We start from the raw sequence: 15,877 nt of genomic DNA, 5'->3' as shown, positions 1-15,877 counted from the left end.
TTGTGTTGCTATAGCTATGGTGCCAGGGAGTCTGGATTCCAAAGGCAGAAAGGTTGCTGCTAAAAGGAAATTAAAAGAAATAGTGGTTTTTTTAACCATTTGATAAGTGAAAATGTCTGTAAATTCAGCTGTGCACTATGAACTAAGGTAGTGTGCCATACCCCTCTTTCTTTAAATGTTGAGGAGTCCCTCGTGTGGCAAAGGCAACTCGAGGCAATTGCCATTTTTGTGTTTCGTCTCAGATGCACAACTGTGAGTCACTGTGTGTCTCTTATGGAGGTTTAATACTTATTCTTCCTTGTTTGCCTCAATCTGAAGTGAGCTGGTTAGACTGAAAAAAATACATGTTATGTCTTTCACATGTGCAGAGCAATAACATTTACCGTTAAATCTCTAAAATACGTGGGGCTGCCCTTCAGCCTTCCACTTCCCTGCAACGTTTCATAGTGCACAGTACTGTATGTTCCCAGACTTCCCTCCACCCACTCCCTTCAATCTGCTCCCTCTTCCGTAATTAAAGCTCAAAACTCTTCAACTGGTTGCAGAGTTTTGCTTTTCCAGTTCAGCTTTGATACATTACCAACACTTAAAACATTTCTGGAAATTTATAAGCATACTACTATAAGAGAAAAAAAGAATCAGTTTACTATAGGGGGGGGGGAAGGGCACTTTTTGTGTCTCTGTATCTATGTGAGAAGGGCTTGGGCTGCAACGTATTTGCAGCTAGCATGAAGGTGCCTGGGAGCAGGATTTTGACTGAAGTTTCTCTCTCAACAGTTCTAAATCTTTCAGGCAACTGCTCTGAGAAAGTGGCAAGTCTTTGGCTTTTGTAAAAAATCAATGCACTGTAAGATCTCTTGTTATTTGAACTTGTTGCTGTGGCTAATGCTGAGCTCTCAACCATATCTAGCACTGAATGTACAGCTCTTGCTGAAGACTGGCTTCTGTAGTACAATCCTGCTTTGAGAGAGGTAAATTTGGGATGTACCTGGAATCTTGCCACTGATCGCATCTTGTGTGGCATAGTGCCAGCTGACCTCATGCATCCCACCTCACCCTTACCCAAGTATCCTAGTGGAGATTTATTGCTATATTGGCTTGGTATGTGGTTTTCCTTGCGTACGACCTGTAGTGGCACCACAGTGCCAAGATTTCAGCCTGGCTCACTATTGCGAGGTACTCACAGCGATGAATTTGCCTGGGTTTTTCTAGAAGACTGAGCAGACGTGCATAGTACAGCCTAAAAGCTCAGATGACTTCCTCACCTTTTCTTCCTAGACTTTCTTTTCCTGCTCTTGTTCTTGGCAGAAGGTTCATAGGTAAATTAGCTCAGATATATTTACAGTGGTGTATCTATGTGACCCTCCTGGCTGCAAGTCTTGTACCTTTGATGGAGATTATTACCCCAGTAAGAGGGACAACAGATGGGAACACACTTTCACGCCCCAGTTACTGCAGTAGTACTGCAGTACTACTTTGCTTGGTTTCATTGAAGTTATTCTTCATTAATCTGCATGATTCTTATTGTAATATCACTAGTATGGCATATAGTATTATGTAGTACTTAACATCGCATAATTCAGATCATTGGCTATTCTCACCCAAAATCAAATCCCCTTGAGGTACACATCAGACTTCCCCATCCTTCTACATCACCCACCAACTGCACCCAGGTCCTTGAGCAAAAGCAATCCCACGGATGGGTTTGCCTTTGCCCGAGGCAGGAATAACCCAGACTGTTTTCCCCAACATATTCTTTATGTGCACTACAGGGACTTTACTCCCATCTACAGTACGTAGAAGGTCTGACTGGGCGGGGCCAGCTCGATTGGCAGATCCACTCGTGTTGACTAACCAGGTGGCTTTTGCTAAATGCGTATCCCAATGTTTGAATGTCCCGCCACCCGTTGCTCTCAGAGTAGTCTTTAACAGTCCACCATATCGTTCAATTTTCCCGGAGGCTGGTGCATGATAGGGGATGTGATACACCCACTCAATGCCGTGCTCTTTGGCCCAGGTGTCTAGGAGGTTGTTTCGGAAAGGAGTCCCATTGTCTGACTCAGTTCTTTCTGGGGTGCCATGTCACCACAGGACTTGCTTTTCAAGGCCCAGGATAGTGTTCCAGGCGGTGGCATGGGGCACGGGATATGTTTCCAGCCATCCGATGGTTGCCTCCACCATTGTAAGCACATGGTGCTTGCCTTGGCGGCTTTGTGGTAGTGTGATATAATCGATCTGCCAGGCTTCCCTATATTTATATTTCAACCATCGTCCTCCGTACCAGAGGGGATTTAACCGCTTGGCTTGCTTGATTGCAGCGCATGTTTCACATTCATGGATAACCTGCCCAATAGTGTCCATGGTCAAGTCCACCCCTCGATCATAAGCCCATCTATATGTTGCATCTCTTCCTTGATGGCCTGAGGTGTCATGGGCCCACTGAGCCATAAATAATTCACCCTTATGTTGCCAGTCCAGATCCACCTGAGCCACTTCAATCTTAGCAGCCTGATCCACCTGCTGGTTGTTTCAATGTTCTTCAGTGGCCCCACTCTTGGGTATGTGAGCATCTATGTGACATACTTCTACAACCAGGTTTTCCACCTGGGCAGCGATATCTTGCCACAATGCAGCAGCCCAGATGGGTTTGCCTCTGTGCTGCCAGTCGCTCTGCTTCCTTGCTGCAACCACCCGCACAGGGCATTTGCACAAGCCACAGGGCTGCTGTGAGCTGGGGCTGCCCTTACACCCCATGTGCCTGTTCAGCCTCCTGTGCTCTGGGAGGTGATCTCCAGTAGGAAGATGAAGTAGACAGCTGGGAATGATAATGTGTTAACTTGCTATGGCTATGTCCCTTGCAGCCTGAGCTGCTATATGACTAACTGGGCATTACCAAAACTGCATGGCCAGATGGGAAGCACCTGTTACAGGAATTTTGCTGAGCTGCTGTATAACAGCCTCTGTCTTTTATTATTCTCTCTCCCTCCCCCCATCTTGTTAACTATCCTCTACTGGCTTTACTCTCATCTGAATCTGCTCTAAAATCACACTGTTTCCATATGAGCATGAAAACCAGTGGTACAAGTGAATAGGAGCAGAAAGCAGGCAAGCTTTGCTTGTAAGAGTCCACATCTGTAAGTCTTGCAGTGGTGGGAAGACTCTCCAAATTGGTAAGCTTTGGATGTTTCAAAATAACATTTTTTAGGAGTAGATAGGTCACATAATTGAATGGAATGACAGCTGCACTTGGCTAGGGTCATACAAGGACAGACTGGTGCTAGAGGAGCTGGAAATTAGCACAAGGAAGAAACATATTTAGTAATTACCCAACAGTCCTCACCTTCAAAGCTTTTAATAAAATTAAATCATTAGTCCTTATAACATCCAAGGTGAGTAAAGGAGAGGGAAAGAATGGGGAACTGTTTGGGATCTCAGACTTTATGTATTCACTCAACATTTTCCCTTTCAGGTTAATTTAAATAGACGTTAATGCTCAAGGTTATATTTGACACTGGAATCTACTTATAAGGTACTAAGGAAGAAGCATCAGCTGAATTTGTAGCTCTCCAGTTGTGCATCTAGATTTCCCTGAGCACCTTCAGTTTAATGAGCTTCCCTTTGGTCCTGCCTTCCCTGCATGCCACTGCATGTCCAGACATGGCTGGGAGAAGCAGAGTGACCCTCTGTTCAGAGGGTAGCAGAACAAATTGTGAGACTCATGTTGGCTGTGGCTAGTTTATCATGAGGATGCTTCATTCCAAGATGCTCGCCTCAGGCATGACCAGCTCTGAGCTGGTTTGGACAGGCACTATGGCCTCCTTTGCAGAAGTCATGGTATGTTTTATCTCCTGTACGTTTCTGGCTTGCTTACGGAACATGGAGGTGAAGTATAATAGGGAAGATTACAGTTCATGTATCTTCAGCGTCCTGGGGGTACAGACTGTGGGAATTCCCCTTTGCAAATAGCGCTATCAACTTGTGGTCTCTGAGGTCTGCTTAAACCTGAAGCTCTTAGAGATGGCTGATGGAGTGAATAACTGCTTCCTTTATGATAAAACTTACATGGCTGTAGAGGTAAGCCTGAAGATTTGGTCTAAGTATAATCTATAAGCTAAAAAACCCCAGAACACTAGCAATAGAAATTTAAAATATGGTAAAAAAAAAAAAGTGTTTATGCAATATTTAAATCATTTCCACTCCTCTCTCAAGAATACTGAACACTGGTAATGCAAAGAGCAATTATATACAGTTTGGTTAGATGGAGGCACAGGCATTACTGGTCTGTGTTTACAGCCCTAGTTTTGGAGCAAGGTGATTCCAGTGTTTAAATAAAGGAGGAAGATTTTGTCTCTTACTATTTCAAATAAAACTCATTGTTGAGTATAACTGATGTCCAAATTTGCAAATATTCAGAAACAGTAACTCAGAAGGCCGGTACCTTCTCCAAATGTGTTGCTGGGGCACCGACTGCAATAGTAGCAGCATTTGGGGTGTGAGAAACAGGTGCGGGATGGAGGGCCCAGCCTGTGAGCAAAGGGCTTGAAGTGTGGCAGATGGAGAAGAGGGGAAGAGGTTTGCCCAGTACCAAGCTGAGGTCAATCAGCTGCCACCTGTGGCCATGGAGCTGCTGGTGGCCTGGGTGAGGAGCTGTGTGGTGTGATGAGCTGGAGGGAAGCCCCTGTAAAGACAGTGGGTGTGAGGGGCTCTCTGCAGCTGGAGGGCTGTGTTTGGGGTTGGGGGTGTCACCAGCATGCATAAAGCAGCCTTGCCAAAGACTTGACCTGAGTCTCCCTGCTTTTTCCTGCCCGAACCACCTTTCTTAACAGCAGGCTTGTTAGAGCTGTTTGCCAGGGCTCGAGGGGAGGCCCAGTGTCTGAAGGTTCATGGAGACTTTCTTTCCTTTTGCCAGTGGTGGTATTTAGAAAGGGGGGTTTCTGTGCTTTGTGTGGTAGACAAAGCTTTGTCTAAGCCTGTTTGAGAAGACAAAATTGAAGGATGCCGACTTTGAGAGATAGCACATACAGATCTGTATTTGTATTTGATAATCCTGATTTGTCCTAGTTAGCTTGAGAGCTTCAGCTACAGCAGCGTAACAAGAAAATGCTGCATTAATTTGGGCTCAGCAGGGAATGTATTAGAGGGAGAAAGTCTTTGTTCTTCTGTTCTGTTGGTAAGAAAACACCATGCGCTGCATGAGTAAGATGCATACAGTAACTGCCTGTATTCCTAATCGGATCTGTCCCTTCTCTCTTCATGTGGTTTTTTTATCGTTCTTTATACTGCTCTACTTGAGACAGAGATCTCCGGACATCAGTGCTTGCCAGTATGACTGGGGATTCACAACAGACTTGCAGACTTGTGTCAGAAATAGAACCAAACATTACTAGAAACTGCCCTGCTGTTAGACAAATGCGATGCTCTGGGGTAGCAGGCTTTACCGCTGATTATACAGAACAGTAATCAGCCGCATATAAATGCACTAAATGTTCCCATTTTCCCAGGATGGGTTGAAATCCACTGCAGAGGCATGGCAGTAAGCTATAATTGGAATGGCATGCTCCCTCTGCTGAGGAAACTAGCTGGGTTCCTGCCTGCCCGATCACTGCTGGATCATTTGACAGGAGCCATCCATCTTCAGGTGAAGAGGAAACTGCTGCATTGAATTAACTTGTGGTAGCTTTAAAGATCCTAGCTTTTGGCAACTGGAAGCTCTCCTGAGTCTAAAAGCAGCATCTGGGACAGATCAGAGGTTTTGGATTCGGTATGTGGTAGTTCTGTAAAGGGTATTTAGGTATCTTGTCCCTGATGGCTGCTGTTCCTCCCTAGATTTAGGTTGCCATAAGCCTCCTTGAAGTTGGTGCAGTGACACCAACACACAATAATGCTGAAATCCTTTTTGTGTTTTTCTGAGGTGTGTTAATTTTTCTTAGACTATTCTGGATATTTTTGTTGATGGATGTTAAATTGCTGCGAGAACCTGATCTCCTGCCTCAATTTTCTTTGGTAAACTGTAAGCATTGTAGGGTCCAAAGCTATTTTGAGGCCTTGATGACAGCTCTAGATGAGATGGTGTGGCAATGTCAAGAAAGCCTAGCAATGCTTCATATGCTTACACAGAAAGCTTTGCACTGGAGCACTTATGAGCAACTGTGGTTTGTTCTTGCACCTGACATGATGCAATGAATGTGCCTTTTGATAATGTCTGCTTTCTGTAATTGCCCTGGTTTTGGCAGGGATAGAGTTAGTTTTCTTCCTAGTAGCTGGTACAGTGCTGTGTTTTGGATTTAGGATGAGAACAATGTTGATAATGCACCGATGTTTTAGTTGTTGCTGAGCAGTGCTTACACTAGTCAAGGACTCTTCAGCTTCCCATGCCCTGCCAGCGAAAAGCTGGGAGGGGGCACAGCCAGGACAGCTGACCCAAACTGGCCAAAGGGACATTCCACACCGTGTGATGTCATGCTCAGTACATAAACTGGGGGGAGTTGGCCAGGGGGGCAGTGACCGCTGCTCGGGAACTGGCTGGGCGTTGGTCAGCAGGTGGTGAGCAATCACATTGTGCATCACTTGCTTTGTATATTCTTTAATTTTTTATTATTATTACTATTTTCCTTTATTTCAATTATTAAACTGTTCTTATCTCAACCCATGAATTTTAGTCCCCCTGCCCTTCTTTCCCTCACCCCACTGCAGGGGGGAGTGAGTGAATGGCTGTGTGGTATTTAGCTGCCTGCCGGGTTAAACCACAACAGTAATACAGGAAGCTAATCTCAAATTTTCATCAAACTGTTAACATAGCTGTGACTCACCTGTTTAATATATTGGACTTCTCCCTTCATAGAGACTCAAATTTAGTGTGCAGTAGCAAATGACAGTTCTGCCTTGCCCACAGTACTTCCTGACTGTAATACAATATACAGTTTTCTAGGTATGTCTCTCCTATTTGTTTCCAAAGGGGAGAACACCTTTTCCTATGGCTTGCCTTGTGGGCTGTTACCCTCCTGCTTGCAATTCCTTAGTGACTCAGTGGCTACAACAACTGAAGACATGGCAAAAGTCAATAGGTGGAAAATGTGTCTACTAGTTTAGATTTAGCAGCTGGAGATAAGCAGGGAGGGGCTGTCACACATAAGCAAGCCTCTTTTGCAGTCCATGATGCAGGACCTTCATTTATTGGGTGAAGAAATGGACACTATGAGCAAACCTCTGAGAACTGAATTAGGTGGGAAAATTTAGAGCATGATGGGAAAAGTTCAGCTGAGGTTGTCTCTCCACTATTAGTCTCAGTGAGAGCATTAATATTGATTTTGCTAGATGGTTCAAAGTCTAGATGCTGAACCTAATGTTTTTGCCACAGTACCTTTGAGGTATGAAACCGTCTCCTGCTCCTCCTTACCATTTACATTTTAAAACTTATTAAATACTCTCCCCTCTCTGAAAGAAGAGGTAAAAATCATGAACCACCTTAAGAGGTCAGATAGGAAAAGGAAGTTTTAATCCTCTCTGAAGTGGAGAATGAAACAGATAAGGTAGTTTTAATTCATGGAGAGACCAAAACTTTAAAAGATTTGTATGTGCACTCATATCTATTCTACCTTGATTCTGATGATAGCTTCCGTTTGTTAGGATCTGGTGCCAGAAATATGCATGTCAACATCTGGCCTTCCTCCTGGAATAAGTAAGCTATACCAGATGAGTATAGCAGCATGGCTATGACACTAAGATAGCTTGGACAGAGCAAACAAACAAAATGTTTTCAAGTGAAATTCTCAAGTTCTTTGATTGTTTGCCCATTAGCGATCTATGCAACAAAAGATCAGAGGGGAGTTGGTGTTGTGTGGCTTTAAATAATTTAGAAGCAGAAGCAGTTGCTGGAGACTGCTTGAGGGAAATAAGTAAGTCCAAGAGAAGCATCTGGCTCAACTTGTCTGCCAAAAAACCAAAGAATAATGGAAAAAGAACCTTCTTTTACCAAGTGTCTAGAAGAACATTTGCCCTGAAGATGCATGAGGTGAGAATTTTTTGCAGACTTGAGTTTGCCACCTGAAGCTATCAAATTACTTATATTCTTTAACTAAAGGATGTAAGTATGTGGCCAGGGAGGAAGAAGGGCTAGTAACATTGGTTGACATAGAAAACAAAGTGATGTGCTGTAAAATTAGTGCTACAATGATGACAATTTAGCAGGTTTGTTTACAAGTTGGTATTGCTGATTGAGCAGGGATGGCTGTTACAGGTCTACTTTTAAAAAAGGAAGAAGAGGATTTTAAGAGAAATAGTATATTTGATCTCTCAGTATGTAGGAGAAAGGATATGATGGGCTGAGTGTGTGAGGGGGACCCTAGTAAGACTGAAACTATTCAGCATGGACAGACAAATAATCAGAAAATTGTAATCTAACCAGTCTATCAGTCTCCACTTTTTTTTTAAGCATTGAGAAGTTCCCTCAAAGCAGAGTTTAACAGGAGGGTGTCTATACTGCGCTATCTGAACACAGCAAGTTCTACACCAGAATAACCCTGTTGACTTCAAGGGGCCATTTTAAGAGATCCAAATCTGAGCTCACAAGTTTAAAGAAAAGCCATACAAGTGAGAGTTTCTGTATCTGTAAATGCAATCCAGTGCAAGCTTGTGCTGAAGTGGGCAGTGCTGCTCTCTCCTACTGTAGCAATGTAGGACAGGAAAGAGCTTTATAGAAATTACTCTTCTTGAACTGTGACAGGGCTATACAAGCAGTCATGGACCTCAGTGGACATAAGTTCAGTCTTACTTTGCTCTGTTTAGGAAGAGGCATTGGCATGTAAAAATAATTCTCTGGATGACCATGGGGCCCTGCGTCTTTGTCTAGCAGAAGACATTAATTAAAGCAAATGGTTACCCATATCCCTAAATACGTTTTATTGTTTAAATCTGTAGATATGCAGATATAAAACTTGTAAAGAAGGGTGCAACCAGTTTCATATTTAGGTTCTGGAGCTGGAAATGAATACTGATTAATTGTTCCTTCTCCTGAAACTTCAGCTAATGGCTATTAACCTTGCTTCAGATGAAAAAAGAAGAAAAAGCAAACAAAGTCAAACACGAATTGGGAAATGTGTTTGTCTGTGATAGTAAAAAATCCCATGTGGTCTGGACAATGTTTTATAAAGCCTAGGGAATATCTCTCAAGATGTCATCTTCAAATACTACTACTTTGACTCCCTGAAGATCTCCCTGAAATTCCCTATTATTTACTCCTGTGCACAGAAAACAAAGTCCTTAATGGTTGATGATCTCCAGACCCTTTCTAAGAACCTTCTGCTGTACCAGTAACCTTTTCTGCACTGTCAAGAAATGTACAGTTTCAGGCAGCAGGCAGCTCTGACATCTCCCGGGTCGTAATCTAAACGTAGAGCTTTATTAATCACCGAGCATACGGGTCTGGGTTTGCTGGTCAAAACAAAACCAGGCATTCTGAAATACTGATTTGTTGATGTAGGCCCAACTAACATTTCAAGAAAGAGCTGTAAAAATAGTTGGGAAACGTTTTTCATGCATCTGCAGCAGCAATCACCTGCTTTACCCTATGAAGAGGGCCCCATTTGAGCACTATGTTGTAAGAATGTTTTCATGGCTAATTAAGACAATTAGGCTTACATGAATGGTCTGGAAGCAGGTGCTGGTAGACGTGTTGAAGAGTTATATTTTGTAGTCTCTCACTGCATTGCACTTTGCACTTTGAGGAGGGTGACTGACACTCAAATAGCACTGGAATCTGCTCGGGGCACTTTGCTACCATTGCCTTCCTGCCTTTCCCTTCCCAGACAATTGCCTTTTAAAATGTAGCTGGAAAGATCAAAAGCATTATTACTGTAAAAATTGCTGTGAAATTAAAAGGGATAAGAATCAGCCATTTGTGCAGCAAGTTCTTTTCATGTCTCTGCATAGACTTGCCAATTATGGTTCTCTTTTCTCAGTCAGAGATGTTAACCTGTGCTGCTTTTATCTCAGGATCCCTGCCCAGGTTTCTGAAGTGATTTGTGGTCATTTGAGATCTTCCTTTGTTTTTGTCACTTGTTCCTGGGAGGAAGAGTGGCACTGATGGGAAATGTCTTGCTATTTATAGACTGTCTCAGTGTTATGTCGCCTGTGGTTATATAGAGGAGGCAGCATAATGTCTATTTACTTTACTTTTAGACCACCTGTCTCTCAGCCCGAGTTTCTCGCTATGGACTTGCTGCTGAGAATTTTTGTCCGATTTCTTCTAAATGACTTTTTTACAAGTGCATGATATTGATCAATGGGGTCTTGTCCAGCCCTTTCTTTTGATGCATCCCTGGGGGCCCTGGTTACTGAACATTTAGTCTGATGTGGCTGGGTGGGAATGGGAATCCTTTTAAAGGATCCAGAGCATGGGGTGAGGTTGTGGCTTGATCCATGCCTGTATCTTATGCGTTACAGGGGCAGGATGCAGCTAGAGCAAGTGCTTGCGACAGGGAATTGGGACTTGCTCCTGGGTACAGGAGATTGCTATGCTTTCTCTGTCTGTCTTCAGTTATCCACCTAAGCTCCTCTGCTACATTTATCACAGTTGTATTAGCTCATATTTTTGGCTTTAGTCAGATTTTTACTGCATTATAGGAGAGGATCTGATAAACTGCAAAGTAAAAATGAACAGTTAGCTCCTTTTTAAATGCTCAGACTGAACTCTATTAATCTGTTGATAAAGGGCATTCAGCTCCAGCAATAAAGTTGTGAACACTTGGCTAAAATCCTCTCAACTTCCTTAAATTTTACTTGATTCAACCCTGATTCACTGATAACATCCTAGAGTTTATAGAACAACAATAGAGGTGAAATCCTGATCCTCTTGAAGCCAACAGGGAATCCTTTACCCAAGATTTCATACTAGATACCTCACTGTGGCCATTGTATCCCAAAAATGTGTCATCCTCTGGGATCTTCAGTGGAGCAGGAAATACCATGGGGATTTCTCAGCCTGGAGGGACATGTGGGGCAGTCTTCCCCTGAAATAGCTAAAGAATATGGGCAGTTGCCTAGCGTTGGCTCTGTGCTTGCTGACATTACAAAGTTGTCATGAAAAGGTTTGCTGGGAAAGGGTCTTGTCAAACCTAGACACTATCATGTCTGTTCCCTCCTGAGTGAGGACAATTGGCAGGGCACAGCTAAAGAACGGAGCTATATTCTGTCCATCTAGCTGCGGTTTACAGTGAAATGAAGTGGGGACAAAGCTTCTCCTCTCCTGAAAGGGTGATGGGTACCTTTGGCACCGTTGTGAGCTTGCCAGTGAGCCCTGTAAGAGCAGTGCCTTCTCTGAAGGGAATGAAGACTAGTATATTTGGCTTTATCCTCCCCTCCTGTAGGTTTTTGGGCTCAGCCCAAAACACCTTGTATTTTTCTGCTTTATGCAAGCTACCAGACTATGAGCTGGGTCAGCAGAGATGCAGATGGTGCATCCTGTCTGATGCTACAGGTGTGGTAGCCTCTGGAAAAAGGCAGGGCAGAACATTGTGACAGTAGCTGTGAGTGTTGCCACAACTGAATCTGCCAGAGCTGTAAGGGAGCGAGGAATCAGGCTTCAAACAAGGAATCTGATTTAATTCTTGCATTGTTTCCACATCTGTGTAATCTTATCTCCCATAGCTGTGCCTGGGAGAACAGAAAACCACTCTGTGTTGAGACCTGACCTGTATGAGCTCTGGCTTGTGCTTCTCAAGCTGTGAATTCCTTCTGAATGAATGTACCTCTTACCTTTCTGTGCGTGGCAAACAAAAATAAGTGACATGTAAGCTCTAAACAAATGCATTTTGTTAGCTAGACCAGTGGTGTGTGCATAGTAAGAAGCAGTGTCTGACTGACACGTGCCCAGCAGACAAATTTCATCATCATTTGAATTGACTCAAACTGTAGCCTCTGCCTCTGTGTCAAGGCATCTCATGCTAACCGAAACCTGTTGAAGGAACAGAATTAACTTATACAATGAATTCTTACTAAAATAAAGGTAATACCAAAGCTTGTATTCAATATCTAATTAAATATTTTCCTAATGCAGTATACCGTTTATAATATGTGAAGCCTGACTTTAGTCTCCCGGGAGCAGGTCAGTAAAGAATAGCATTACAAATATTTATTTACTTCTCTTGTCCCTCACTGGCTTTGTTTTAATGGGTGTGCAAAACTGCATGAAAGCTACAGGGGAGAAAAAGCCCCCCGGGAAAACCTTTGTATCAGGATGAATTGGAAAAACAAACTCTAGGGTGCTCATTTGCCATGAATCGCTTTTCACATCACGTGTGGAAAATGAATGAGGCGTCTGTGAATCTAATTCCCTTTGTCCCAGTTGTAAAGCAGATCAGCACAATAGGAGAGGCACAAGGCCAGCAAAGCAAGAGGTGGAAAGCAGGCACCATTCAGTGAATTCATTTTCAGTCATTCCAGTGCCGCTTGCTCCTTTTCTTCTCTACAGGTTTAAAGAACAAACAAAACCCTGTGGTCCCTGGGAAATGCCTCTGTTAGGTGCTGCTGCTGAAGTCTCACTAAGCACAGTGGCAATGGCGGAGAACGTGAATCCTTCCCACTGTCACGCTGGGTCCCTTGTCATTCCAAGTGGGAGGACAGAAAGCACATCCCCACAGCCTCACCACACATTAGGAAAACAGCAGATCAGTGCACTGAAGAGTCTGTGTCAACCCAGGGGTAAAAAAGATAAAGGTCTAGGGTCTTCCTCTTTTTTTTTTAACCTACCTTCAAGATAAAAATCCTATAATCTCTTTTGTGCTGAACTGGATTTTTGACAGCTGTTTATTATTCTGAATTTAGGTTACATTATTTCCTCTTTATTATCTTCTACCTAAATACAGTTAGATTTGTGTGTGTGTCAACAAAACCAGCTGTATTTGAAAGACTAAAAGTATTCTAGCTGCAAACCCCAGTGCTGGCTTGGGAGTGTAACCCTTCCATTCATTGCCTGGCTCATAAGCTTCTCTCACTGCATAAGAACACCTTTGTTGCCCAGCTAAAAGGAAAATGGAAACTTTAAAAATCTCACCACAGCTTTTGTAATGTATTTCCAAGTTGTCCTCTTTGCAGACTGTGTGCGTAGGCCATTCTGTGCTGACATTGATGTAAAGCAGGACTAAGATGAGAACAAGAACGTTTGATGTCTTCATGGTGGTGGTGGTAGTTTGCAGGATTACTTCTCTGTCTCTTGCTAACTCTCTGTGGAGGGAGGTGTTCCTTCCTTTCTCCAAGGGAGACAGGAGTTACTACATTCGTGCCTGCAGAAGGTTTAAGTGAGCCAATGCAGCCTTAGCTTACCACAACGTGGCATAAACAAGAGGCTAATCAGAATTGGAGGGTGCTCCTGAACAAACTCGTGTTGTTTGTTGGCATTCTACCAACAGGGTGCTATTTCCGTGTGCTTAGACTTCTGCTTTCTGCTTCATGTTAGTTTAAACTAATGACAAATGAGCTAATCACACCTACTCCCTGCGTGGCGTAGCCCTGCCTCAGTGCCTCCTGGAACAATGCAGAAAACTGTTTAGTTTTTCTCTTGCTGCCAGTTTCTTCTCTTGAAGTCAAAGCATTTGGGTCAAGACTTCATACAGGCTTATTTAGCCCTTCTGGCTGCAAAACATTGCGATCCAAATTGCCCCATCTTAATTACACAAAGTCAAACCAAATTTTGCAAGGCTGACAGTTCGGTTTCTATGTTGTTCTTGGTAACAAATCTGTCTTCTAGAGGGAAGGAGGTGTATCTGATGAAGCTGACACCAAATAAGCAAGCCCTGAGACTTTTAGGAATGAATCCTTTCTGCTTGACTATGCTAAATACTGTTTTTACGTTCATTTTGTTCAATGGTTCTTAGGAATGTACTATTTAATAGTATACCCAATCAGGCAAACCTAGACTTACTTTTTTTTTCCTTCTGTCTTCCTGGTTATTTAACTGCCCACTAGTGTCACTGTGCACTTGTTATTCACACTAGGTTTTTCTAAAGCTGTACTTTATGTAAAAATGAGTGGCTGTTGCAGATGGCAGGGAATGATCAGTAAGGAAAGGAGGGAGGGTTGCTGCATCTCCAGTAAACTTTTCCAATTCAGTTTAAGATCCAGGATTGGAATAGAATTTCAAACTGCAGTTGCCAAAAAGGTCTTTCCTGGACAGAACACCAACTGGAAAAAAGCTACAAGCTAAATTCAACCTTAAAGAAAATGTCTGCAATAGTCTTCTCTGAGCTGCAGACTAGAAGAAATTGGCTCTGTAGCATGACAGGGTTGGATAAAAGATCACTTTGGCCATCTCAGTCTTTCTTGCTCTAAAGGCTGCAAGTAACTTTTGCTCTGCCACTTAGCAAAGTTGAAGACAGGAAAGCCTATGTAGTTTAGCAAACAGGATAGCACCTAACAAGATAATTATGAAATAAACAGTAGAGCTGTTCCTCAGGCAAAATCCTGACCTGAACAAAGGTAATAAAAGTAATCCCATAGATTAAAGAGGGGGCCAAGATTTCAACCATGATGTATTAAATTTAAAAGCCAATTCAGTGCAATCCAAGAGACCTTGCTTTAAATAACGAGGCTCAGGCCTGCTTCATGGTTTTGGATACTATCATAATGGTAAATTATATGTCCACGGTCAGGGTGAGAATCCAGGCAACTGTCCTTAGGCATGGAACATGTATGAGTCACGTAAAGAGATTTGGGTTACAGATCTGTCTGGTTTGACTGGACTTTGGTTGTACCCAGCTGACAGTTGATGAAAGCAAGCGCAATTGCAAAGGGAATAGTAAGGAGAGACAACGTCTAGGATTATTGCAATACATTTAAACTAGAATCACGTAAAGCAAAAGTCCCTTCCCACTAAGGTCTACAAAGACAGTGAAAATAGGATATAGCAATTTATTACAAAATGCAAAGTACTTCAGATCAGGACTGTGAGAATGTCACTTCCAGATTTTTTTTTTTAGGAACGACATCATCATGGTCCTTCATTTAAAATGTCAGCTTAATGCTCAACAATGAACAAAGCAAATCAAATGATAGGGCAAACGCTTCAAAGGGAGACCCACTGGAGATCACTAAATAAACCAAATAAGGCTCAGGACCTCTCCTGAGATGAAAATAATTGGAAGCTGGGAAAATACGTGGGAGAAATACCATACATTCTTGCCCTGCTCTATTCTTCTCTGCATGCCTACTTGTCCACACTGCTGGGAACAGGTTACTGGGCTAAATGGAGCCATGGTCTGGACTAGAACAATTTACCTGGACACTGGGCTTGTTCTTTACCTCCCCTCTCCTCTGCCCATGCCATCCTCTTGGAACAGCGTTGCCGGTGCTCGTGGCTTTCGAAGTGCTGACTCAAAGCAGTCTTTTGTCTTTGCAGAAGCCCTGTGGTAGCTGCTCTGCAGATATCCAGGAATCTGGGCCTTGCCTTGCAGAGATTTTGGTCTAAGCACAAGCAGACAGCCCGGGAAAGTGGAACAACACTGGACTTCCAGGATACACGTCTCCCTGCTTTCAGTGAAAGCAGGATGCCTGGGGTAGATCTCCTAGTGGAAACCAAATACGACTTTGTAGATGAGCTCAGGAGCTCTGCTATACACAGGCAAGTGCCTGCACTGTTTCCCCGTCTGGTGCATAGTCTCTCTCTTGCTCTTTTGAGACAGCTACTTCATCCTTTTTTTTTTTTTGGCAGTGCTCCTGACACTGACTCAAAATGACAAGTCACAAGATTATTTTTTTTTGTGGGTGCGAGGTTGGAATGTGTGTCTCAAGTAGTTTTTGGGTAGCCAATGTTCTGAGGGGAAACAGCCATGATAGCTAATGTTTTGGAAAGCTGCACTGTCACTTCCATTTTGCCCCACCATGTTGT

General features: G+C 43.2%; 1 protein-coding gene across 2 annotated transcripts in view; it reads right to left on the bottom strand.

Annotated features, from left to right (window-relative positions):
- The window catches only part of LY86 (lymphocyte antigen 86), a 33,655-nt gene extending 20,351 nt beyond the window's left edge, over positions 1-13,304 (bottom strand). For both annotated transcript variants that reach the window (XM_009326462.1, XM_009326461.1), the window contains exon 1: positions 13,049-13,304. In XM_009326462.1, the coding sequence (XP_009324737.1) occupies positions 13,049-13,169 (121 nt within the window). In that variant the 5' untranslated portion in view covers positions 13,170-13,304. The remainder of the gene's footprint in view (positions 1-13,048) is intronic.
- Between the last annotated feature and the right edge of the window lie 2,573 nt (positions 13,305-15,877).

The sequence above is a fragment of the Pygoscelis adeliae genome, unplaced genomic scaffold (assembly GCF_000699105.1).
Source record: "Pygoscelis adeliae isolate BGI_AS28 unplaced genomic scaffold, ASM69910v1 Scaffold186, whole genome shotgun sequence".
NCBI lineage: Eukaryota > Metazoa > Chordata > Aves > Sphenisciformes > Spheniscidae > Pygoscelis > Pygoscelis adeliae.
This window is presented reverse-complemented; position numbering and strand designations above follow the sequence as displayed.